The sequence below is a fragment of the Lissotriton vulgaris genome, chromosome 5 (genome assembly GCF_964263255.1).
Source record: "Lissotriton vulgaris chromosome 5, aLisVul1.2, whole genome shotgun sequence".
Classification (NCBI taxonomy): domain Eukaryota; kingdom Metazoa; phylum Chordata; class Amphibia; order Caudata; family Salamandridae; genus Lissotriton; species Lissotriton vulgaris.
Window position 1 is genome coordinate 1479609374 of NC_141693.1, and position 27237 is coordinate 1479636610.

The 27237-nt window shown below is 46.6% G+C and overlaps 1 protein-coding gene across 2 annotated transcripts in view; it reads left to right on the forward strand.

Moving 5' to 3' along the window:
• The window catches only part of DSTYK (dual serine/threonine and tyrosine protein kinase), a 422611-nt gene that overhangs the window by 303862 nt on the left and 91512 nt on the right, over positions 1–27237 (forward strand). For both annotated transcript variants that reach the window (XM_086923449.1, XM_086923448.1), the window contains exon 6: positions 6453–6629. In XM_086923449.1, the coding sequence (XP_086779575.1) occupies positions 6453–6629 (177 nt within the window). The remainder of the gene's footprint in view (positions 1–6452; positions 6630–27237) is intronic.

Here is a 27237-nt window from a genome sequence, read left to right on the forward strand (position 1 = left end):
CTGCAACACAGCTCCCTGGCGCATACTGGATACCTGGTGGGCTAGTTGGCCCTCTGGGACCCTCAGTATTGAAGGGGAATTAATTCCCCAACTTACAACTCACCAGGGGGCGCGTTTGCACAATGGTGAAGGAAGGGGGCGGGCCTGAAGTGACGTGTGCAAACACGCCATGTGGCGCATTTTAAGTTAGGGAATTAATTCTCTTCAATCCTGAGGGTCCCTGGGGGCCAACTAGCCCAACATGAACCTCCTGTATGTGCCAGAGACCTGCATTGCAGAGAGGTGTTCCAGGTCGCGCCCCTTTTTACACCTCTCTGCAACGCAGCTCTGTGGCGCTAACTGGAGATATATAAATGTATATACAATTGTCACATACACTGCCTTTAATTTTTCTAGTTTGTTGGACATGTACCATTGAGAGAGATATTTGCTCATCACCACACCCATAAAGATATTCACTCACCCAACAACTGTTATAACATGCAATCTTAACCTCATATACCTACTGAATCCACTGTTCACACATCTTTGGGCAGTCACACACCCCACACCGAACCACACACACATTCACTCTCCCACACAAATACTCTGTTAACTAATCAAGAACTAATATAGACTTTCACATAGCTAGTAACCAACTGGTGCAGCAGTTTACAAAGCAACTGACTGTGATGCAGATATTCACACAGTTTAGTCACTAACCAATATGTTTAGTGAGACACTATAAATTAGTCGAGTAAACAGTCAATCACACTGCTACTAAATCCTCCATCCAGATATTTATATATCCACTCATTCTTTAATGCAGATTGCTATATATAATACATATTTAAATAACAAACCAAACCACATTCACTGGATGATGTCATCAGTGATGTCATTTGAGATGTCATCAGTTCTGTCATCAGTGATGTCACAGACCATGTCATGAATGATGTAATATGTGACTTCATCTGCAGTGGATTGCGGGCGCGGGAGTTATAGTTTGCAGAACTAACTATAACTGAGAAATTTCAATGGTTTTGCATGAGTGAAATGTCCAGCTAACTTTAACGGCCTTGAAACCTATGATTTTTTCAATTAATTTCTAAGGCTTTTTAAATGCTAATTCCTAACTATAACATGTCTGAAACTTGGTTTATTTTTCAGTGAATATAAATATAGATAGGAACTGGCAACCGCTATTCTAAAGACTTACCTTGTGAAAGAAAAAGTTCCAGGATGCAATGTGCAGACACGCCCAGTGGGCGAGATATAAAAAACTGTTACTTTGAGTTGTGGCATACTACCTGTTTTGCATCAGCCAGATTATATGTGACCAAGGGCGAGGATGCCCAAAACGCGTCAAGACTTGAATGCTGGCAAATGAAATTCTGTGCACTTGTCGATGTCAAGCAGGGCTGCCTTACAGGCCTTACATGTGTGGCCTCCAAGTCTGGTGCTTTGTTTGTAGTAATTGAATTGCCGCCGATCCAGGGTCGCGGAAGGATTGAAAGGAAGCGGTGTCCAGCGATGTCACTGAACATCGCAATATGGAGCGTTGTGATTTCTGCAATAAGCGTGAGAACAGTCCTGCTACACTCACAGCCTTACAGAAACCCAAGTAATTTGTTTCAATGTGGAACCGGCAACCTCTATTACTAAAGACTTACCTTGCTAAAGAACAAGTTCCAGGATGCAATGTGCAGACGTGCCCAGCGGGCGAGATTTAAGACTGTTACAGTGAGTTGCAGTGTATATCTATCTATCTATATCGATCATCCCACTCCTGAAAGGAAGAAGGCATGTACTCGAGAAAGTTTTGCATATGGCCTTCTTTATTCTCTGGGTCCCACTCGAACTTGCGGTAAAAGAATCGTTTCGGCTTCGCAGAAGCCTTTGTCAATCAATTTGTTGCCAAAACTCTTTATATGTAGCCCATCCCCCTAGAACGCCTTTGATTAACATTGAAAAAATACTGTACGTAATAGCACTGTTGAGTATTAAACACTGATTGCAAATACATGTTAAAACTAATGATTGCATAGTTCATCAACAGTATGTGTTCATCACACCAATGGGCCATATTACATTTCCGAACATGAGCGCAGATTAACTTCATCACAAACCTAGAGGGGGAACATATTTGACCTCATTACCATTAGGTGATGACAATTTCTCTTAAAAATGTTGCCCTTCACATAATGAGACCACACAATATGGTACTAATGAATAATATAAAACTCATGCTGCTGCTGTTAGACGTGTTAGCGCTCGTACACTTCTTACAAGTGATGTCGACCAGCCGGCATATAGTCAGTTGACTGAAATGTGAGAAGCAGTCTCAGGGTGTAATGTGAATCACATGCACACATTGTAGTAAATGATTGCTGTCCTCCCATGGAGTTGGATTGCATCAATTGCATCATGTACGGCTTGAATGCCTTACTCCTGGTGAACGAACTACCACTCCCATAGTTCAGTGTGGCAGTCAAATAACAGTCACAAGATCATGGGATGTTTCATACGAAAGTTCATTAGGGAGCTGCAGAGTGCCCGTGCCAATAGTCAAAATATTAAAGCAGAGAGCAACAAAACAGTCTGTAAATGGTCAAATTGCCATATTGTACACAGTAACAAGCAGGACTCAATAACTAAGGCAAAATGAACAAAACCATGAGGTTTGATAGGATCAATCAACAAAAAATACTATTGCCAAACATTCCTCACCGCCTCGTCATAGGCGTCCGCGGTGCCCAGTCACTGTAGTGCGCCAGTCTCCTGGGCAAGGCTTTTCTAGACTTGGGAAACCAAGGCCCCGTGCTGGCAGTTGTCAAAAACCGCCCGCTGCGGAATCCATGCTTATCCTCTGCTGTCATCCTTGTTCCTCATCCTGGCGCAAACTCTGGGGGCTCCACCACTAACATTCCCATACTGCTCCAAAAAACTGCGGTCAATGAACATCGCAGAGCGTTGTGGTTTCTGCAATAAGGGAGAGAACAGTCCTGCTACGCTCGCAGCCTTACAGAAACCCAGGTAATTTATTTCAATGTGGAACCGGCAACCGCTATTACTAAAGACTTACCTTGTGAAAGAACTCTAAGTTCCAGGATGCAATGTGCAGACACGCCCAGCGGGCGAGATTTAAAAAAATGTTACTTTGAGTTACGGCATATATATATGATCTTCTTAGCTTACGTTAAAAAAAAAAAAACTCTAGAGATTCACTGAGAAAAACAAAGGTGAAACTGAAGTTAGTTTTTGCCTCATTTCAACCCCTAACATTTAAAACACTCTTAAATTTGCCAGTCCTAGATCACTGAGTCAACTACAATTTGGCTTGCACCTCCGCCATGCACTGCTTTGACCTCCCATATATTACATCACTCATGAAGTCACTTGAACCTTGAAAAACTCCTAAATGTGTGTTTCACTACTGCAAGGCCTACCTCTCCCAAAGAATAACATTGAGTTGCCTTATTAAATTTGATAAATGAGAAATTTTGTTTGGGAGCAGGTAGGAAAGTCAGGTTTTGTGTCTGCAGAATTGTAATTTGAACCCCTCTTTTATTGTAAAGTCGGATTTTTTGTCCTAACCATTTGGTTCCTGCAGCCTGTTCCTGGGTCACATGATTGTGTAGTTGGCCTATGTGTATTCCTCACAGACTGTATCACAGGATGACCTCTTACTTGAGGATGGGGTCAAAGTTGTCACCTACCACACTACCACTTCAAAGGCACTGGCTCAGCTCACACCCAAAGGACTCCACACTAGCCTATTGTGCCCCTGGACACACTGGGACCAGAGCAGGGAGACAGGAAATTCCAGACACCTTTGAAGGGGGGTCAGGGGGGCTCTAGAATCTTCTCCCACGTTAAAGTGGGCACCTGGTATAAAAAGGGAACCCTCAAACCCACTCTTTTCAGTACGCTGCTGGACCTGTGGATACTACAGAAGGGCGCCCTGCTGCTTGATGCCTGCCCTGGTTTTTGAGAACGAATGCTGGACCTGCACCCTTCATCCCAGGCTGAAGTGACTCCAAGGCTTAGCTGGATGACCTCTTGTTAGAGCTACACTCAGATAACAAGCTCCACATGACTCCCTGCATCTGACGTGCTGCCTGGACTTGAAATTGGACCTGCATCAAGACCTGTTTGAGACCCGTTGGCCTCCGTTGTAGTGAGTCCTGATTCCTAAGAGAGGCCACCCAGGTCCTGGATCCTTGTGGCATTAGTTAAGACCCTCCTTGAAGAAAAGGTGACATCCTGAAGCAAAACTGGCCTGTTCATGCCAAGATCTTGCTACCCAAGCCAGCGTTAAACTTCAGACAACCCAACTCATCGAGTTATGACTTCCAGCGACGACCGCCGTTGCGAAATCTGCCCTTTGTGCTACAGCATCGACAGCTTGCAGTGACAGCCTCCGCAAAGCTCCAGCGATGACTGTCCACGATGTAGACAGAATCTTCATGCAACAGTGATGTCTGTGCGTTACGCCTGGCTGGCTCTTCGTGCTACAGCAACTACCATCCACGACTCTCTCCTTGCTCCTCGCAGACTCCTCCACTGTGAACTGGACTCTTGGTGCTAGACTTTAGGAAGATAACTGTGAGGAGGAGCCCGCTTTCACCCCTGTGTTAGACCCCCGCCGGGGCTCTCAGGACGTGTTACCATCAGCCGCACCAGACAAACAAGGGTTAACTAACCCGACCTACTCTTCCTTGCAGGAACACCCAGGGAAGAGAACCGACCAATGGGAGGAGGCCTCTGGCATTAAAAAGGAGGTCCTGCCGGAAGAAGAGGAGAACCCGGAAGACGCCAGGAACTAGGAAGACTGCACGCAGATCCCAGACGAGAGGAACCTGGAAACCCTTCAGAAGAAGACGGCTGGACCTGACTAGGCCCAACCCGAGACCAGCGGCATCCCCGAGGAGGACGACGACTAAGTCTCCGGCGAAGCAGAGGCCTGGTCCGAGGATTGGTAGACGCACCCGGAGGACGCCTGTATGCCGCCATAACTCTGGAGAGTTATGGCTTCAGCGGTACATGAATCAGGTGAGGTGGTTGGGGTAGGGAGAAAACGTTGTTGTGGATACGGGGCACGGGGATTTAAATTGTTTTGTTTGTCCATTTTCTTCACTTGTTTTGGCGAGGGAAGCTGGCGCACCTGTAAAACCTGTTATCCCTGGCTTTCCGTTCCCCGTTGTAGCCTCTCAGACCCTGGTATTGACTGTTTGGCACAGTGCTTATGCTCGTGACCTGAAGTAAGGGACGAGTCTAGACTTCTATAATTAGTTTTCTCCTGAAGTTTAGCACGCTCCCTACTCCACCTCTGCACTGCCCTTCGTCAGTGTGCACCCGGTGTTTCCTACCACCTTGGTAATGCTATTCTTTCTTCAAGCCTATGACCCTGTGACAGCTATACTTACTGCCTCTGTCTCTTCTCTTTGTACGGTACCCGGGGAACGTCATCACCGCCCACCTGGAGAGGAAGAAACCTGCAGAGGAGTCTAAAGCACAAGCACCACCCAGAAACCAACATCCATGGAGTCTCACCTGTGTTTTACTTTGTTATTTGCATTGTGTTTTGGAATAAATATGCCAACATAGATCCACGCATAAGACCTCCTAGCTTCTTTTTCTGCCCGTCCCTCTCACAGTAACTTTTTCCAGGGGCACTAACCTGGTCCCTGTATCCAGCCCGTGCTCCATTGCAGTTGGCCTGAATTTGCAACCAGAGAAGCACGAGTGGCACTTGGTGGTTTTACTCGTTATACTTACCATAATGTTTTGAAGTCTAGATCTTTGGTTAAACTGTTTGGGTTGTTATTGTTTTGATAAATTGGTGTGCGATTATTTTTTGTGTGTGTTTTCACTTTTACTGTCTGGGTGTTGCATAAATGCTTTATACGTTTCCTCCTAGTTGGGCATGGCTGCTTTCATGCCAGGCTACCAGAGAGTGAGTCATAGGTTAATTTAAAGACTTTTCTTGGTTAACTCCGAGAAGGATTGTGGCTGTTGCCTGTGTAGGGTTTCTACTAACAACCTAATGTCTCCCCTTACCTCTCCCCCACACCTCATCCTGGCTGCTTATTAAATTTCATGATAAGTATTTAGAGGTAGTCTTATGTCTCCATTTAGCACTAAACCATTGACGGTCAAAGAAATCATTTTGAGCATTGCCGGTTAGGAATCTGATCGGGTGGTGATTAGTGAGAGAATAATAAGAAAGGAAGGGAACCTTTGGAAAAGTGTGGATGTGAAAGATTTTTGGCAAAAAATAATAATCATAAAGTGGGTTCCCTGTGGGAGATGAATTGTTTTTTGGTTCTTCTAATGTACTTCTGTCATGACTGCCATCAGTAATTTTATTCTCCCCCTCTATTCTCTTCACATATCATTTCTCTTCTAATTACATCCCATAAACTGATTGCAGTATCGACTCCTTATGTTTTCCCACTTCCTTTTTATAGATATTTCAGCGTGTCTCATGGGTGAACCCGCACACTATCACACCTGAATGGAAGAGGAAAGTTGCTCAGGATGCGATTGACAGCCTTAGTGCCTCAAAGCTGGCCAAGAACATCTGTAGCCAGCTGCGGACGCGGCTGAACAGCTCCCACGCTGCCTTTGCGGCCTCTTTACAGCAGGTGAGTACTCCTGGGCACGCCGAGAAGGCTGCAGTCCTAGGCCGGTCAATAAATATGTGCCTAGCATGGGGGCTGTTCTGCTGCTTTCAGTAGTGCATCAGCTTGGACCTACAGGGAATGCAGAAGCGTATTGGCTGCTCTGTCTTAAGATGTGTACAACTAAACTATTGTCTCGCTGAATGGAATAAACGGCAGTGAGTAAGGAGCATGTGGACGCTAGGCCCTCTGGGCAACACTGAGACTTCAAACGTGTAAACTTTGTATGCTTGGTTTATTTGTATACAGTACCGTATCTGTACTGACACAACAGACTATTCTATAACACATGGCTCTGCAAACTCGTTGTGATTAACTCTTGGTTTGTCATGCAGAATCCTCTGCTGTATTCTGGTTATTTTGTAGATTTGCAGATTCCGGGTAGTGCTTTATTTAGTTATGTTGGTAGCGGTGGTGAAAATCCAAAACATTTGTTTGAGCTAGCCCCACCAATTTTAATCTTACAATCCAGTACTCCGTCATAATTTGTTTGAATACTATATTTTCATAGGGTATTTTAGCTTATTTGTAGAATTTGTTTTGCGCAAACCTAACCCTAGGAAAGCTGAGCCCTTTACATATAACCAGTTTCTGGCTAATATCCGGATATTAGAGCTTTACGTAAACACATTACAGTTTTACAAAATTTGAGGAGGAAATCCATCGAAGCAGGTTTGAAAGAGCGGTAGGTGGATAGTTCCTATTTGTTGAAATTAGTGTAAAGAGTGTGTTTCTTTAACTTCTGTGTGAAACTTCAGTAACTTTGGAGTTTTAGTATGAAGTGGTCAGGGGTGGAGTTCCGTAGGCTTGGGGCAAGGGACGCAAAGACTTGCTTAGAAGTTATGCTTTTTTTGTTTCGTTTATTTTGAGAATGAGGCTGTCCTTGTTCCTTGTATTATGTTTTCTGCCGGAGAGTTACAGTTTTTCCATAAAGTTTGAAGGCAACCTTTGTGGATGTTTGGGTATACAGGTGCAATTTAAGATTAATATGTACTTCGAGGGTTACTGAAAGTAGGTAATTAATTGCACTGTAGAGTCTTAACATCTTTGTAACCTGTACTCAAAGTAATTTTGCCCTTGTGTTTGACTTTTTAGCACTAATAGTATGTGTTAATCGGTTGCCAATTTCTGCTTGGCATGTAATGGAGTGTTCATTTTAAGCTTGGCATGTTCGATAATGTTTACAGGGTAAGTTGCTGCATGCTTTGTGGAACTCTGTGTATAGAGTATAAGACTTTAAATAAAGGGAACGATTTAGCATGAGTTAAATGTAGAATTTATTCCATATCAAGGACTGTATTGTTGTCTGGATTTATACTCCTTGCATCTCGTCATTGAGCTTTTTATGTATGCTACTATAGCGGGTGATGCAGTAATTTGATCTTTTTGTGGCAGGAGATGTTACGTTCAGTCGGTTATTAGTTTGAAGCTGCAGTGACCCTTTGTAGGGCAAGAATAGTTATAAGTTGGTCCCTTTTGACAATTGCTTTTTTGGGTCATTGTGTGTCGGTCGCCTAAACATCTATTTAGTCTTTTGTTTCTTGTTGAGTTGAATGAGAGTTTTCATCTGAGGTGTGGTTGCGTTCTTTTGAATTTGAAACTAGTGTTGTTCAATTGCCTTTACTAATGAGCACTTGTTTGTATTTAAGCACAAAGACAAGAAGGGTTCCGTAATACTCTATGTGAACTTTCCATTGTATTCAGTAGCTTTGACATGGCGCCACTCGTTGAGACTGGGGTTAATGTCTGGGTCCAGTCCCATGTAGTGCGTAGCATTCCCATCTATTTCTGAAGTGTTTACTCTGTTGTAAGCTGTCCAGTTTCCAAAATGTAATCAGCTGTCCAGCGAATTATGTTGAGATCTTTACTTAAGTTTGCTATTATATCGTATTTTATTGGTCTAAAGTCTTATTGTTTTTGTTGGGGTAGATTGTTTTGCATCTCATTATCATGCGGTTCTCTTGTGACTTCACTTTCATGGTGTTGATGGGACTGGAAACAGCTGTGGTTTTATTTGCCACATTTATAGAGTGCAGCATGCTATTTAAGTGGCATCACGGCATTAGCCCCTATCAATCATCTTTACGTTTCTTGTGGTGTGAGCAAGTTTTTGTGGGAAATATTAATGCAGGATGCTGAGCAAGGTTCCATGGTTGTTTATTTGAAGGATGTCCTTCCTTGGTCTTTTAATAATTTGGCATTCTTTCTTGATATTCGCTATTGTTGGGCTGGGAATCCTTTGTTAGTCTGTTTACCATAGGCCAGCCACAGTGTACAGCAGTTGGACGCTTTCCACTACAAGCCCAGTTGAAGGAACACGAATGAGAGGTCTTAACATTTCTTGCTTACTGTAGCTGCTACCGTGTTTGTGGTAGGCGTGCCTTGCTTTGGATTATGCTTTATGCAATTATTCCATCTAGTGTGTATCTCTGGCACACTCGCCAGTAGTGCTGAGATTGCTTGTGGTGTCCTTTTCTGGACGTACATAGAGATAGTTGGGGCATTGGCTTTCTGTGTTTGTGGGATTAAATCATGGTTGTCCATTTGAGGTAGGTGTGCCTCCCACAGTTTGAACAAAGGCTTCATTATTTTTAGAGCATACTACAGCTCCAGCAGTGGGCTGCTTGTTTGCTGTTAATTTCATCTGCAGGGTGCCACATCCTGCAAGGCCACTGCCTTTAGACCAGGCGACCATCATGCAATGGTATTGTTGTAGGGTGTCCAGATTATGAAAAGCAATAAACAGCATAGACCAAGCATAGAAGCAATATTGAAATCGAAAATTATTTTACTCATTAAAAAGTGCTTAACTATACTAGATCAGTTAATGTATATCCCTAGAAGAACTGTGACTGCCCAGGGAAATCGGAAAGTCTGTTCATCCTATATTGTGCATAGTTTTAATGTTTTGCAATTCTACAATGGCTATGGTTAGCACTTTGGTTCTAAAGTGTCAGCTATGCTGAAAGTTCAAAGAAACTCCATGTACCGTACCACTGCAGCACTGCCATCTGCTACTGTGTATAATTTTGTTATTGCAAGAATATGCCTCCCAGGTTTAGGCGAAAGCATGTGTTCAAGGCATGTGAGCTGCAGATCACACACTGCAGAGATAGCCATCTGGTGTTGGGCCCTGATGTTTGCACTTCGTTGTTGTCCTGGAAAAGTATTTGGAAGTCACAAGTTAAGTGACTACTCCTTTGGATCATAATGCGCATGGGCACCGGCTCCATCTTCAGATTGTTTTTTTTCCGCCATCGGGCTCGGATGTGTTTCTCGCGCTCTAGTCGGGAACCGTCATCGATTCTACTTTCGACGCGCAATCTTTCACCCGTTCGACGGTATTGTTCTCGATTGCGATCCCCAGTCGTCACGCATCTCCAACTTCGAAGGCCTCGATTCTGGTCATCGACGAGGGCCTTCAAGCCTACTTGGGCCTTCGTATCTGGCTCATGAAAAGGACTCCATTCAAGAAGTATCCTCAATGTGGGTCAAAGTTTCCCCACACCGATCTGCATGAGATGTGTATTCTCTGCCTTTCACCGGAGCACGAGGCCAGAGACTGTGCATCTTGTGCCTCCTTGCGCTTCAAGACCAGTCGATCGTCGAGCACAAAGGAAAATGGCTCGCTCCTCGCCTTCCATACCAGACGACATCTTCCAGGAGGGAGTCTATGTACCAGAACAGGAGAGGGTCGAAGAAATTCTCGGCATCTAATCGGAAGCGGAGAAATTCGACATCGAAGAAATCACTCCTGCGCAGCGGGTCGTAAGTAAAGACGTCGACATCCAACCCCCCCCCCCCCCCCCCCCCCCCCCCCAAACACCATCAAAAAAGGCTTTGGTCACAACTTCACCTCCGGGCCCAGGTGCACACCGAGAGACTGCTTCCCATGCTCTGCCCTCGGGCCCGGCAAAGAAGCCTATTAAGCCTTCAGGCGACTCGGGCTTGTGTCAGTCTGCTGCCTGTACCGAAACAAAATCATCGGCACCGAAAAAGAAAACGCCCTCCTCCTCCGTGCCGATCGCTGCTTCCATATCCAAGCACTCAGCACCGAAACCTCCAACCACCGACCCATTGACTCAGAAAAAACAATCTGAATCGAGCAAAAAGCCGCTACCGAAGACTTCCGATTCTCATCCTTTGGAGCCGAAAAAACCCACGGTACCGAAGAAACACCCGGCTCCACAAACAGCCATAAAGACTGTAAAACAGCACAATTCCAAATCAAAACACCACAAAACTCTTCCGTAATCGGTGCCCCATAAGTCTACCGAGCCGAAAAAGTCAGTGCCGAAAGATCAGCCTACACCAGAAGAGCTCTACACACCGGGTCCTATACAAAAGACACTTGTAAAGACCCTATAACTGGTACGCTCATCCTGAGCTCAAGAAAAAGAAGTTTGGACACTCTTGCACCGGCTCCACCACCTAAAAAGAGGAACATTGCTACATCTCCCCTCAGGGTCCCTCCTCCACCACCTGCTCCAACTTCTCCCCCACCACATCATTCACCTACACAATCACCACCAGGTAATCATGACATGTCTGATGAGGGAGAGGGTGCACATGAGGAACCACTAAGGGATCATAGTCCACCTTCTTCCCCTGATCCCTGGGATGATTACAATACACCCAATGTTCCTAATGTCCCACAGGAGGACATATACCCCTCTAGGCCTTCCCCTCCAGAGGACACAACAGGTTTTAATCAGCGACTTCATAGAGCTGTTCAATACCACAGGGTTAGCTTACACACAGACCCTGTAGTAGAGGATTTCCTAATGGACACTTTTGACACTTCACAAAGGTCCACTTCTATTTTACCAATGCTAAAAGGGGTCATCAAGCATGCACCTGAAGTGTTTAAAGATCCTGTGAGGGCTAGAGTTATTAACCCCAGGATCGATAAAAAGTATAAAGCTGCCCCTGGACACCCAGCCTATGTTAAAGGACCAGTACCTTTAGACTTACTAGTAGTGCCTAATGCTAGAAAGAGCCAACTCCCAAACATCAGGGGACGCTCCACCCCTGATAAACAGTCCAGACTTTTAGACGCCTCCAGAAAAAGAACAGCGTCACAAGCAGCTAACATATGGTGTATCGCAAACACTCCAGTTTTGTTAGCCAGGTATGATAGGGCACATTACGATGAACTAGAGTCCCTACTACAGTACCTACCAGACAAATATAAAAATAGGGCCAATGATCTCATACAGGAGGGTAAAATTATCACCATCACCTCCATTTGTAGCGCTCTCGACGTAGCAGATACCGCCTCTAGAGCAGTCAACACAAGTGTACTTTTACATAGACATGCTTGGCTACGCATTTCATGTTTTAAACCAGAAGTACAAACTTCCATTTTAAACCAGCCATTCGACCAAGAACATTTATTTGGACCTAATGTAGATTCTTCACTTGAATAAATGAAGAAAGACACAGACACAGCCAAATCTATGGGAGCCTTGTAATCGCAACTCCCAGACGTTCTTTTTGTCGCTCCTTCTACATAGGCCCCTCCAGAGGCTACTCAGACAACCCTACCACTTCTTACAAGGCTCCCACCCAGTTTACATTTACCGGAGGTTACCAAAGAGGAGGCTACAGAGGCAACAATAAGGAGTTAAGACCAACAATACCAGATCTGCCTCCACCCCTATCCAATGACTTCCCTCCGCTCCCCCGGACCATTCCACTCCTGTTGGGGGGAGAATACAAAAGTTCTTTCCTGTCTGGACCAACATCACCACAAACAGGTGGGTAAGACCGATAATTCGAACAGGTTACTGTCTAGAACTCCCTTCTACCCTTCCAAACATACCACCCAGGCACCGCCCAATGTCACTGGATCATCTATCACTGCTAAAGCAGGAAGTCCTCTCCCTTCTGCAAAAGCACACAATAGAACCAGTACCCCTGCATCAGCAAAACACAGGGCTTTACTCCCTGTACTTCCTCATTCCAAAAAAGGACAGCTCTCCAAGACCCATCCTAGACCTCAAAACCCTAAACCTATACATAGTCGGAGAACTTTCACATGGTCACACTTCAACAGGTTCTTCCTCTGCTTGCACAAGGCGACTTCCTTGCCACTCTAGATCTCAAGGACGCCTACTTCCATATCCCCATTCACACTTTTCACAGAAAGTATCTCATGTTTGTAGTGGACGGTCAGCATTACCAGTTCAAGGTACTCCTATTCGGAGTCACCACAGCACCCAGAGTCTTCACCAAGTGTCTAGCAGTAGTTGCAGCTCATCTAAGAAGGCAGCATGTTCATGTCTACCCCTACCTAGACGACTGGCTCATAAAAGCAAAGTCATACAGCCAGTGCGTACAACACACTCATGCTACAATCCAACTGCTACACGACTTGGGGTTTACCATAAACCAACCAAAGTCTCACCTGCAACCGTTCCACGTACAACAATACCTAGGGGCAACGATAAATACCTCAAAGGCACTTGCATATCCCAGTCCAGCCAGGATATCAAGCATATAAAGCCTCATCACAAAATTTCAACTGCAACACTCTCCCAGCTCGAGTGTTCATGCAACTAATAGGGATGATGACCTCTTGCATATTCATAGTCCCTCACCCAAGACTCCTGATGCGTCCCCTACAGGAATGTCTGGCACGTCAGTGGAACCAAGCTCACGGTCAGCTGACCGATCTGGTGTTGGTGGACAGTCGCACGCATCGCTCTCTGCAGTGGTGGAACACCAAAAACCTTTCCAAAGGACAACCGTTCATTGAGCCAGTTCCACAGATAGTGCTAACAGCAGACGCATCGCTCTCCGGCTGGGGGGGGGGGGGGGGGGGGAGGAGAGGGAGGGGGGGGGGGGGTGGCTGATCTGTTACATCATACCATACTGGACACCCCGACACCCCAACAAAGGTCACTCCACTTCAATCACCTAGAGTTGCTAGCCATATTCCTAGCATTAAAGTCCTTCCAGAAACACATTCTGGGCAAAGCTGTCCTAGTACGCACAGACAATATGACAGCAATGTACTACATAAAAAAACAAGGCTGGACACACTCCCACCTAGCATAGAGCATGTGGAGATGGGCCATTCCTCTAAACATTTTTCTCCTAGCCCAACACGTTCCAGGAGTCCAGAACAGCATTGCAGATCTGTTAAGTCGTCAAACACAACAGACTCATGAGTGGAAACTGCATCTGCAAGTTCTTCAACCATTTTTCCAGCTGTGGGGCACCCACAGATAGATCTGTTCGCAACCCACAAACTCCAAATGCCCAAACTTCGCCTCCAGGTATCCACACCCACTGTCCAAAGGCAATGCTATATGGATGAATTGGTCAGGCAGATTTGCGTACGCTTTTCTGCCTCTCCCACTCATTCCACTAGTGGCGCGCAAACTGCAGCAACACTCACTGACTCTCATCCTAGTTGCTCCAACATGGGCCAGACAACTCTGGTACACCACATTACTGGAACTCTCTGTAGTCCTGCACAAAAAACTACACCCCTCCCCACATCTCTTAACTGAGAGCCATGGAGAGATCAGACATCCAGATCCAGCGCAGCTCAACCTAGCGATCTGGCTCCTGAAGTCTTAGAGTTTGGTTACCTTAACCTTCCCCCTGATTGCATGAATGTTATCAGAGAAGTTAGACGCCCCACCACTAGAGCTTGCTATGCAGCCAAGTGGAAAATAATCGTTCCATACTGTAACAATAACCATATCAATCCCTTAGATTTGTCAATCCAACACATCATAGGTTAACTGCTACATCTACAAATGTCTAACCTAGCTTACACATCTATCTGGTTACACCTTGCTGCCATAGCAGCATACTTACAAAACAGACAACATTTGTCACTATTCAGAGTACCTTCCATCAAAGCCTTTATGGAAGGACTCGAGAATAATTCCACCCTCACATGTGTGGAACTTAAATATTGTCCTCACAAGACTCATGGGTCCTCCATTCGAACCCCTGCACAAATGCGAATTGCAGTTTCTCATGGGGAAAGCCGCTTTCCTAGTAGCCATTAAGTCTCTTCGAGAAGTCGGTGAGCTTCAAGCACTTACTATTCAAGAACCATTTTTACAACTTCATCTTGATGAAGTGGTTCTCAGAACAAACCCAAAATTCCTTCCAAAAGTCATTTCTCCTTTTCATCTCAACCAGTCTGTAGATTTGCCAATATTTTTCTCGCAACCACAAACCGTTGCAGAAAGAGCTCTTCATATGCTAGACGTTAAAAGAGCACTCCTTTATTATATTGACAGAACTAAACCTTTTCACAAAACTCAACAACTTTTTGTACCATTCTCACCTCCACATAAAGGCAATCCTATATCAAAAACTGGAATTGCAAGGTGGATTGTCAAATGCATACAAATTTGCTATCAAAAAGCAAAACGTACATTAACTTTTCTCCCTAAAGCCCACTCTACCAGGAAAATAGGGGCTTCAATGGCTTTCTTAGGGAACATTCCCTTAGATGACATCTGCAAAGCAGTAACATGGTCTACACCGCACACATTCGGAAAACACTATTGTGTAGATGTGCAAACTAAGCAACAAGCTAGTGTGGGCCAGGCTGTACTCAAAGCGCTGTTTCAAACAACTCCGACAGATACTGGTGGTCGCGGCTAGGGTGGAGTACTGCTATACAATCTATGCACAGTGTGTGATCTGCAGCTCATATGCCTGGAATGGAAAATGCTTTTTACCAGTATCCATCTGTTCTTGGCATGTAGAGCTGCAGATCCATACATGCCCACCCATTTCCCCCAGCTACCTTTATCTGTTCCAGTATTATCTTATTTAGATACAGCATACATAAGCATCTTTTCTGTTTCTCACAAAACTCCATCATTCCCCTCACTGGTGAAAAAACAATCTGAAGATGGAGCTGATGCCCATGCGCACTATGGTCCAAAGAAGGAGTGCCCTATCTCATGACTTCCAAAGACTTTTCCAGGACAACAACAAAGTGCAAACATCCGGGCCCATTACCAGATGGTGATCTATGCATAGTGTGTGAATCTGCAGCTCTACATGCCAAGAACAGAGGCATATTGGTAAGTAGCATTTTCCTTCCTTTTTCTACTTCTGTTTATTTTGCTGTGGAGTTTGTGTATGATATTATTGTGGTAGTGTTAGTGGATGAATACAAGAATGAGTTTGTGGGGGATGAATGGATGTGTTCATGCTAAGCGCCGGGACACCCCTTGGGGTATCCGTGTGCTATAAAAGAGACATTACATAACATAACATAACAAGAGGAGTGACAGAGCGCATGCATAATGACTTATTGGAAGTGTAAACCAATCATTGACTGAGAAAGCCCTTTCCATTAAATGCCTTGCAAGTGCTTCTTAAAGAGAATAGTTTGTGTTCATTATCAGGGCATCTGATCTGGGATGTAGCTACAAAGACTGGGGAACAGGTAGTAGAAGACGTAGTTGGAGGTTTTACTTTCCTTAACCACATGACTGCTGAGCTGATTCCTATCCTGTGCTGGAAATTGTTATATCCCATGGTTCATGACGAGCTCAGCTCGTCATGAGCACACGACCAGTGTACTGCATGACGAGCTCAGCTCGTCATGAGCAGCGAAGGGGTTAAATTAGTTGATTTCAAAAAGGATGGTTTTATGTTTAGCAAATATTTCACTGCCAGTTTGTGTGGTGTTTGTTTTGGAGGTAAGAAAGCGTGGATGACCTTGTGGGTATTGTAACAAGTGAACATGGAGGGGCGTGGCCAACTAACATGGCCGCTCAGACGTGAATCCGATCGGCTCCGTCCCAGGCCCCGTAGCTTTCCTGATATAAGGCATACTTTCAGGCTTCCCGAACATCCCACGGCGCAGCCAAAGAGTGAGGTATTGACAGGAAACTACCCTGGAGCCCTGCGGTGCCCCGGTGATGCAGTGAAGGAGTTCTGACAAGCTGTGATCACTTGGGGCAGAGAGCAAGAAAATAGCGACTCTCCCTATGGCAGACTCCAAGTGGTGCAGCGACTGACCCCCTGAGGCCCCTATCACTGGACTTGATCAGGATTATCTGCTGACACCAGTAAGGGGTCTTACCTTATGATCCAGGTGATTCTCTCCCCACACGGTTGCAGCTGAGGTGGCAGACTGAGACCTTACCTTCGGAGCCCAGACTGCACAAGCTGGCGGAGTGCCCCGCCGAGACTGTTGGATCGCAATAGTGGAGGGGAATTGGAGGCGTGCTAACTTCCCAACTGCAGACCTCCCCCCACCCCCCCCCCCCCCCCCCCAACTGAAAAGCAGTATTGGGAAAGCTCAGTCAGCCTGCGGTGAAGGGTCCACAGACCCGGTGCCCACCGGATGTCATGATCCTGGCCTAACCGGTCCAACGAGCCCCCAACTGGCACGGGGTGAAACGGTGGGAGCTCCCCTTCCCAGCGGGGTATAGCACAAAAAGGAGGAAGCGGGGGCCCCAGGCCCCTGCATAGTGCCGATGGCAGAGCTCAACCCCTGGGACTGCCGGTGGGGGCATCTTGCATCAATTTATTGAAGGTGAGGCAAGTGCAGCAACGGGGGACAGGAGTAAACTGGCATGGGGGACCCCGTGATCTCGAAGCATCAGTCTGTGGAGGCGGACTGAGGCCACCTGTTTGGCGAGGCACTGGGTGCCTGGTGCCTGACTCTAACATGTCCACCGAGCACTGAAAACCAGCATTAGAGGGCACCGTCCGCATTACCAGAGATATTCTGCAGCCCACCCCCCTTCTTATCGAACATTGAAAGAAGCCAGAGAAGAGCGGAGGGTAACCTCAGCGGCTGCCATCGTTCTCTAAGAGATTCATCAGGTGCACGCAGGCTGCCATGTCTGAGAAGGCCCTCTGACCAGCTTTTGAAGCCCTAACATTCAGCATTGTGGGTTCACTCACAGGAGACTACGGTGCGACGTAGGCCCCTAACCCGAACGAAGAGAGCAGAGTCTGGTTCCGCTTGGCACGTGGGAAGCCGAGAGTTGACCAGGCAAAACATCCACCTATGCCACAGAAAAAGGCCCCCAATAATTAGGTCTCCACTACTTTGCCACTGAAGGGCGGGGTCGACTGGTGAGGAAACAACACAACCTCCTAGAGGCGATGGCGCTCACCAGGGGAGACCTCCTGGCTTCCCTCCGGGAGTTTAAAAAGGAGCTCCGAGCAGACATCAAGACCGGCCTGGCCGCTTCATTCGATTTGTTTCAAGCGGAAATGCGTGAGAAACGGACGACCCTAGAGGCCGACATGGACTCTGTGGTTACCAGAACGCTTGACCTCTAGTCGAAAGTTCAAGAATAGACTGCTCGCGTTCAGTCCTTAGAGGAAGGATCTGCGGACTTACGCAGACAGCTACGAGCCACCTTGCTCAAGTGCGAGGACTTAGAAAATAGGTTCCGCCGAGATAATATCAGAGTTCGGGGCCTGGATGAAGATTGCGAGGGCCCAGACCTGGAGGCCTTCATGGTGGGCCTTTTCTCCTCGCTTTTGGGTGGGAGAAGACTGCCCCGAGATCCATCTGGAGAGGGCAGACTGCCTGAGACATTCTGGCAAAATTCAGCTCCTTTAAAATCAAAGAACTGGTCTTACAAAATGCTAGAAACACCAATACAGTCTCATTTCAGAACGCCACGTGTACGCTCTACCAAGACGTAGCCCAAGCCACTGTTATGCCACTGACTGAGAGAGAAGATCATCAAGTAGAGGTGGACCTATCTGTTTGGAATTGCCTTTCAGGTGGAAAACCAACACTTGCACTGCACCAATTTGACGGACAATCTTGGAAATTACGATCCCTGTGCCCAAAGGCGCAGCAACTTTGAGGCCCACTAATGGGGACAGGCAGTGAGAGCGACCGGGGGTCTGCCAGTGGCGGAGAGCAGGACGAAGGAACATCAAATCTCCAGACTGAGATTCACGACCAGGGGGACCCACGGCTAGACTATTTTCAGATGACACGATACTCCACACCCTCCCAACTCCGTGGGGGTAGCCAAACGTTATTGGGGAGCGATGGATGAAGCACAGGACTTGCTCTTCACAAGACTATGGTCAATCCAATGGCCTGGTCAATTCTGTGTTTCCTTGGGACTGGTGCTCATAGCCTGGGGGACACATGGACGAGCTACGCTTGATGAGAGTGGAGTGAAGAGCTGCCTGTCTCTACTGCGGTAAGGACTTTTCAATGGGAGGGTGGTTGGAGCAGAGGACTTGCAACCGTCTGGACACTTGAGGTGCCCTTGGAGCTGACAGACTTGAGTAGCTAATGCAGGGGTGCTCAGAAATGTCACAGCCATATGGTGGCTGTATACTCACTACGCAGATGCTTTACCAGTTGTTGTTATAGTTGCTGGGGGAACGGGAATGGTTATGTTCCTAGAGTCTGTTCTGGTAAGGAGGTTCCCCTCTATGATGGGAACTCTCCACACTCGATCTTGTTGTTTACTTTGTTTTGTTAAATTAGTTAGATGTCATGGTGCCTTTTTGTTGTTGTTTATTTGCTGGGATTGGGGGAGTAATTGGTAATGGGCCGGAACAGGGGGTCTGGCGGGGGAAGCAGGGCCCCAACCAGATAATTATGGCAGTCCGGACTATAACATGGAATGTTCTGAGCTTAAACTCCCCTAACAAGCGACAACGCCTTTGGAAACACTTACTCAACCACAATGTCTAAGTGGCGGCCCTTCAAGAAACGCACCTCAAAAAACCCAGAGGAACACCATCTGAAGCACAAAGCTTAGCCTCTTGTATTCAGATCCTTTCACGCCTCAAAACAGAACGGGGTGGCACTACATTCCATACAGGGGTGCAGTTTCAAGCCCAGGCCCCAAAGCTGACAAGGCAGGGAGGTATATTCTGGTTCTCTGGTTCCGGGTGACCTGAGAGGCCGCTAGGGCACATTTGCTGTTATCTGTGCACCAAATGCAGGACAACAGGACTTTATACTCTCCTTCCTAATGACTCTCCTTCCTAATGGCTTTGGAGAACTTTGCGCACGGGGACATACTCTTAATGGGTGACTTCAAACTCATCTGGGATCAGGGACTGGACGTGACTCATCCACGCGGGGGGGGGATGTTGACAAGGCACTTAAATTGCAACTTCGACTCCTGGGCCTGGTCGACATGTGGAGGGATAGTAATCCCGTTTGGGACTATTCCTTCTTCTCCCACTCCCGCAGGACATACTCCTGGTTTGACTATATATTTGCTAGCCAATCTCTGCTCCCCTCTGTACTACAGACACACTTCCACCCAATATGCCTGTTTGACCATGCCCCCTCGAGATGGCCCTCACCTAGTCTAACCCAGGTCCAAAACATGTGCATTGGTACTTCCCCAGCTTCCTCTGCAGGGATAGACGTCTGCGAGATGATCTTAGGCAAACCGTTAAACATTTTTTTGAGCAGAATGATCCCGAGATTACTTCTCATGCCAAAACCTGGGATACCCTTAAAGCGGCAGTCCGGGGTAAGTGCATAGAGTTGGCCACAACCCTAAGAACACAGCAGCACGAGGAGCACCTCATGTTGGAAAGGGACCTACAGATCACAGAACAGGCACAGAAGGCTAGCCCCTCGGCACTGGCGCTGAGGAAAATGACTGCCCTCAAAAGCTGCAGGCCATATACACTAACTGGTGGAAAAAACCATCTTACGCCTGTGAGAAGTTGGCCTGGTATATGTTTTACCAATTATAATCTATTGAATGATTAAATGAAAGCACACCACACAAGGTATATATCCATGTATATGTATTTATTCTAAATGCAACCCCTCTAGACTCTTTGAGGTCCGAGGTAAAAGTACAATACAAGGAACTTGCATACGATAAGTTGCACAGTATACGTTATGCCCTAGGGGCCTCACAAACCATATACTAAAATAGTGGTATAAGAACCACGTGGGAGTTAGAAAGCAGGCCTGGGACCTCTGGAATCACTGCCGCTGCCTAGAACCACCAAAGTTTAGGATGTAGGAGGCCCACGGGAGACGCGTGCAGTGTCTAAACTGAGCCGCGGGTTACCATTTACTTTCTACGGAGAACGAACAAATTTACAATTTAAGGGCACTTCTAGGTGAACTACGTTCTAGGTGAACTAAGATGGAACTCTTTTAGACTAGGACACTTCGAGAGTCAAGACCCACGGGAGCACCGGAATACTCATGTTACCTCACCCAGGGAAGCCGGGTGCATAGGTGTTTTTTGGTGTCTGGTTTGGTCGTCGATTCCAATGGAGGTCTGCGAAGAAGTGCTGCAGCGACCAGAGGAAAAGTATCTGGGTGGATCCAAGGGTGGATCGAAGTTGTGAAGAACCTGAAAGCAGAGGAGACAGAGTCTGGGTCACTAGCCAGTGACCAGGATGGGGATAAGAAGATGCCAGCTGATGTTGGGTGATTTCAGGTGAAAAGGTGAAGCTTGTCTCTTCAGCCACGAGGACCAGGAGGCGTTGACGACGGCCAGGAGCTGCATTTCAGCTGTCCCAAGAAGGATCTAGATGACTGCGGTGTCGGTATCCGGATTGGACCCAACAAGCCTTGGCAAACGCAATCCACGCAAGATGTTGAGATAGGCTTCGGTGCAGACCAGCAAGGTCTGAGGAACTCCTCCTTTGGAGAGGAGTTGGAGCAACCAGGAAAGCTAAAGAAAGGGAAGATTAGTCTTCGTGGGGGCTCACTAGCCAACGGACTAGGAACAGCGAAGACTCGTTGAGCTGAAATGCACAAAGTGGGCCCACGGGACACTCGTGGAGTGTGGGTCTCTGAGCTTCGGTGCAAAAGGTGCACGGGGCAGGGGCTTTAAATACCCCAATGCTCAACTTCGGGATACATCGGGAAGTAGGTGCAGTAGCAAGGATGCAGGATGTCTAGGAATTCCGGTCCCACTTCTCTCGTGTCCGCCACAGGTCTCAGCTTTGCTGGGAGCTCAGGTCCGCCTCAGATGTCTGGAAGTCCGTGTCCTGTGTCGCAGATTCTTCGGGAGATAATGTTGGTGCCTGTTTGGACAGGGTGATCACTCGTTGACCACAAGGGAGATTTCTTCAGTCTTCCAGTCGAAATGGAATGTCGAAGGTCCAGGAATTATGTATCGGAGTTTCGTCCAGGGTAATCTAAAGTCCTAGGGACTGGGGTTCTATATTTATAGCAAGTTTAGTGGGTGGACTAACTCGAAGGTCCCTCCTATGGGTGGACCTGTGGAGGGGGTGGTTACACCCCTTCCCCTTTGTCCAGTTTCGCGACAGAGCTGGGGCTGAGCACCCCAGCAACCGTTTGAACTGGGAAATGCATGGAGCACCTTGTGTGCCCCAGTCAGAGTCTAAAAAGCATTCACTGAATGCAACCCATCCTGCCCTAATACACAAAAGCCTGTCTGGGGAGGTGCTAGCACCTCTCTGGACAGGAAACCTTTTGTCCAGGCCTCCCCTGCCAGAGTTTCGTCCAGCAGCAGGAGGACAGACTCGTGTCTGTGGGGGCAGCATCCATTTTGTGATGCTGGTGCTCTGTTTAACTTTAACCGGGTTTACCAGTAACTACATGTCTTCTCCCTCTAGAAGGGTGGAATGCTATCCCCAACGTCTGGGACTGGCAGAGGGTACTATTTCAAAGTGTTTGACACCTTACACAACATGTTTTGATAAAGCCAAACCAAAGTTAGCATTAACCGCTGGGATTATAATGCACTTAAGAGTATATGGTATGGCTATATCATAGAACAGCTATAAGGAGATGGTTCCGAAAGCTGCAGAGGGGCTCAGCTCATGTTGGGGCACCCTCTCCCACAAAACCAAGCACTCTGCCTCCAGGATTGTCAAGGCCTGCCTTAGGAGTGACTCCTTGGTTACTATGTGTGTATATATATATATATATATATATATATATATATATATATATATATATATATATATATATATATATATAAGGTAGATATAGATATACTAAATCTAAGTAAGGGGTGATTACAGCACCTTACCCAGGCTGTAAGTACAGGCCTGTGGTGTCAGTTTAGAAGGCCAACTAGGGATGGCATAATACATGCTGCAGCCGCTGGTAGGCATAGGGTGCACCTATGCCCTGGGTACCTAAGGTACCATATACAGGGGCTCACAAGGGTGACCCAGTAACCAACCTGGTATGTACCTAAAGTACATGGTATCAATTTAGAGAGAGTACAGCTAGGCTGTGGGCCTGATTAGCAGGGCCACAGCCATACTAAAGTCGAAAAAACAGTGAAACACAGCAAAAAGTGGGGGTAACCGTAGGAAGCAGACCCTACTCTCCTAAAACGCCTACAAGCCAGGGGCTATGAGGGCGGGAACAAAGTGAGGTCCCTGCTTGCACGTCAACTAAGGGCCAAACAGGAGAGGGAATACATAAAACTTATCGTAGATGATGCGGCATCTCACATAAGTCGGAGCTTGGTAAAGCGCAGGCCTTTGAAAAGTTTTATCGTTCTCTCTACACCTCGGAACATCCACAGGCGCAGGACCAAATTGGGTATCTGGATCCCTTAGACCTCCCACACTTCTCGGTCAACAATGAGGATTTGGCTAATACCATAACCCCTCGGGAAGTGCAGAAGGCAATTGACTCACTGAAATTACAAAAGGCACGGCGGGCGGACGGATTTACGGCACATTTTTACCGTACCTTCGCAAGGACTTAACCCCCTTTTTAACTATCTTATTAAACGTCATCGATTCTACGCAGCAGGTCACCCCCTCCATGGGGGAGGCGATTGTGGCGGTAATTTCCAAATTGGGGAAGGACCCCATAGCCTGTTCCTCTTATTGCCCAATAGCCCTTCTGAATCTAGACGCCAAGATTTAGTCCAAAATCTTGGCTACTCACCTCAAATCTGTGCTCCTTGGATTTATTGACCCGGACCAATCTGGCTTTATTAAGGGATGGCAGACCCATGATAATTTACGGCGCATCATCCATATAGTGGAGAAGGTCCAGAAGAACGCCCTGCAGCGCTTCTCTTACTGGACGCGGAAAAAGCATTCGACCGGCGTAGAGTGATCTTTTTTTGTTTCGAGTGCTACAGTTCTTTGGATTCAATTAGACTTTTATAGGGCTGATGCGCCCTAATTATCACACTCCTTGCTCCCGGGTCCTGGTCAATGGCATTGCTTCCCCCTCCTTTAGCTTGGCACGCGGAATGAGGCACGGGTGCTTGTTATCCTCCCTCCTTTTAGCTTTAATCATAGAACCTCTAGAGCATAAAATTAGAGAAAGCCCGGACATTCGGGGGATGCGATTCGGCATAGACGTCCATAAGATCTATCTCTTTGCCGAGGACGTGCTTCTTCCAGTCACAGAGCCACGTACTTCTCTGGCGGCTATTCAGGAAGAGCTTACACTGTTTGAGTAGGTGGCAGGGTTTAAGATCAATTTGACCAAGTCCTTCTTACTTAATGTGACCCTATCTAAAGAGGAGTGGAGACTAGTGGGGAACGTGTCACTCTTTAGCTGCACAGATAAGGAGATTACCTATTTGGGTTTCAGGCTCACCCCCGTATTTCAGATCTCTACAAGGCCAACTTCCCTCCCCTTTACAGCAATTAAAAATTGACCTGGGCAAATGGAGTGCTGCATACATTACCTGGCTGGGCAGAATTAATGCCATTAAAATGAACGCGCTCCCCCTATTGCTTTACCTCTTTCAGGGGCTTCCCATCCCAGTGGAAAACGGTCTCATTAGGGAGTTGCGACAAATGATTACTAAATTTGTATGGTTTGTGAGGAGGGCTCGCCTGCCCCACCGCCTGCTCATTTTCAGGGATACTGCAGGGCAGCTCAGCTGCAAGTAATCACAGAATGGTCGCTGCGTGCCTCATAGAAGCACTGGCTTCATATAGACAGATAACCGGCCGCACCATTTAGGATCTATTATGGAAGCCAAAACATGAGTCTGCCCAACCCCCCACATCAGTACACCCACGTCCACCGCATTACGGGTATGGGACGTTCTCACTAGAAGGTTGCAGCTAACTACCTTTCCATCCCCCTACACGCCCGTACACTTCGATGCCACCTTCCCCCCTGTGCTCCAAGAGGGACCCTTCGAGGCATGGCGTGCGGGGGGTTCGATCACGATTTCCCATCCATTTCATAAAGGGGAGCTTCTCACCTTTCAAGAATGCATGAAACAATTCACTCTGACTTCCAAGGAGGAATTCCACTATTTGCAGCTCAAACACTGGGTACAGCAGCCCCAGGTGTGACTGGCCGCCACCAGGGACCCGCTCCCCATTGAGAAGTTTTCCCAGTCTGGGTCCTCCTCCAAGGGTTGCATCTCCTTTCTGTATGCTCTCATATTTATTTATGTATTTATTTCATTTATAAGGCCCACAGCTACCCAACAAAGGGTTTCCCGGCGCAACAGATCCCGATATGATAAGCTATGGCATGCTAGATATTAAATAGCCAGGTTTTTATGGCCTTCCTGAATTTTACGTAGTTCAGCTCTGTTCTCAATGTCGGTGGCATTGAGTTCCAGAGAGATGGTCCAAGAACTGAGAAGGACTTGCCACCCATGCGCGCCAGTTTGAATTTTGGAATTACAAAATGATTGGCCGTGGAGGACCGCAGGTCCTCATACCAGCTCTGAGCCCCAGGTCGACCCCACGCTATAAACGTTTTTGATGCTCTCTAGGATACGCCTCTAGCAGATACACAATGGGAGCATTTAAGTAAAGCTATAGCGAAATTCAACCGCACAATGTATCTAAGGGAGACGCCCTACAGAATCATGTATGATTGGTACTTCTATCCTCAAACTACACAATCCTCCCCAACACTTCGATTGGTGCTGGCGGGGATGTGGTCTAGTGGGCGACTCATCATATCTGGTGGGACTGCCCCTCCATACAGCCTTTTTGGAAAGAGTCTGTCCCAAATTAAACTCATTCTAGGTTACCCAATTTCCTCTTTCCCTCGAACACACCGTGTGGGGGTGAGAGATCTAACCCTGAAACACCAGACACCGAGTGATAGGTCTGTCATGTGGCTTTGCCTGGGGGCGGCTAAAATCGCAGTGCTGCTGCATGGAAAAAGCAAGAGGCACCATCTTTAACCCAATGGCACGCCAGGCTGTGGAGGGCGTTGACTCGGGGGCACATGGCCAACATAGTGGATGACACCAGAAAAGGATTCCAATATATATGGTCCCCGCTGGTGAGCTTCTCATCGGAAGGACTCCCGCTGATGGCGTGTGTCCCACAGCTTAGGGCTCTTAACCTGTTACATATATAATGCCACAACAGCACATTAGGCGTAGTACAACTCGGTTGCCTCATCGGGGCCCCAGGAGCCCATCCCTCAGGACCACCTCATTGTTATTTGCACCATGACATCACGTTTTTTTTTTTTTTTAGGTATGTTAAGTTTCCTTTTTATGTTCCTCTACTTAGAGGGTGGATTGACGGAAGTTGTAGATTACTAAATGCAACAGGATAAGATTGTATCTATTCATAAGGTTTCCATGCCACAGAACTTGTGAACAAGCTGTAACCTATATGTGATGTCTGTAACTCTTGGCTTATTCCTTTTCTTGGCAACCGTTGCATGTGTACTGCAATTCTTTATCAATCTAAAAATTCAATAAACAGAATTTGAAACAAGCGAGCATAGCATTCTAGAGACAGCCAGTGTAGTGGCTTAGTGGTGATCTGTTCTAACGTTTTGCCTTGCAGAGGAGTCTGGCTGCCACAGTAGTTACTTTGGGAGGTGCAGTTAATTTTGGTAGTCTGGAACCAAGAGCATTGCCGCCCGTAAATGTGTGAAAGGAAAGGATGAGGAATTGAAGGACTATTCTGAAACCTGCAGGGGGAATTCAGGGTTTGGGTTTTTTTTTTTTTTTTTGTGACTGAAATTTGTATTTTTCAAATTTGTTTAGCTTATTGATATATTTGGTTAGGTTGAGGCTGAACTGTGTGATAAAGCCAAGGGATTTCGCTGGTGGTCTTAGAGATGATATGATGGCTGGTGGATGAAGAGACTGTAGCCAATTTTGAGCTGGTGGAGGGTAGTTGTTTGAATAGAATTGAAGTTCGGTTTTGTTTGGATTCAGATTTAGAGAAACCATCAGACATCCATTTACTTAGATTTCTTAAGTTCTTTCTCGAAGAGCTGTCTGAGGTACTGGGAATTTTTATTATTGCAGAGTATCATCAGTGTTTTGATGTAAAGATATGGTCTTATCGTGGACCATTATGCTAGGTGGCGCTATATGTTAAATAGATGTGGTGAAAGGCTCAAGGCAAATCACATTTAATTAAGAAGGAACAAAATCTGGAAAAGTTTAAGGTGATAAATTGTTTCCATTGATCAACTCTGAACCAGTTTAGAAAGAACTATTTCTTTTATGTCCATTCTGGATGACAACATTCTTAGCAATATGTCTCGATTGTTATCTAGCGCTGTAGGTGGGTCTGAAAGAAACAGCAGGCATGTAATTAAATCTTCTAGTGTTTTTAGCTTGTTTATAATTTGTAGAGGCTGTCTCAGTGCTGCATTCGAGCTTTAAGCCAGATTGAAATTTGTTCAAGAGGTTATTTGTAATGT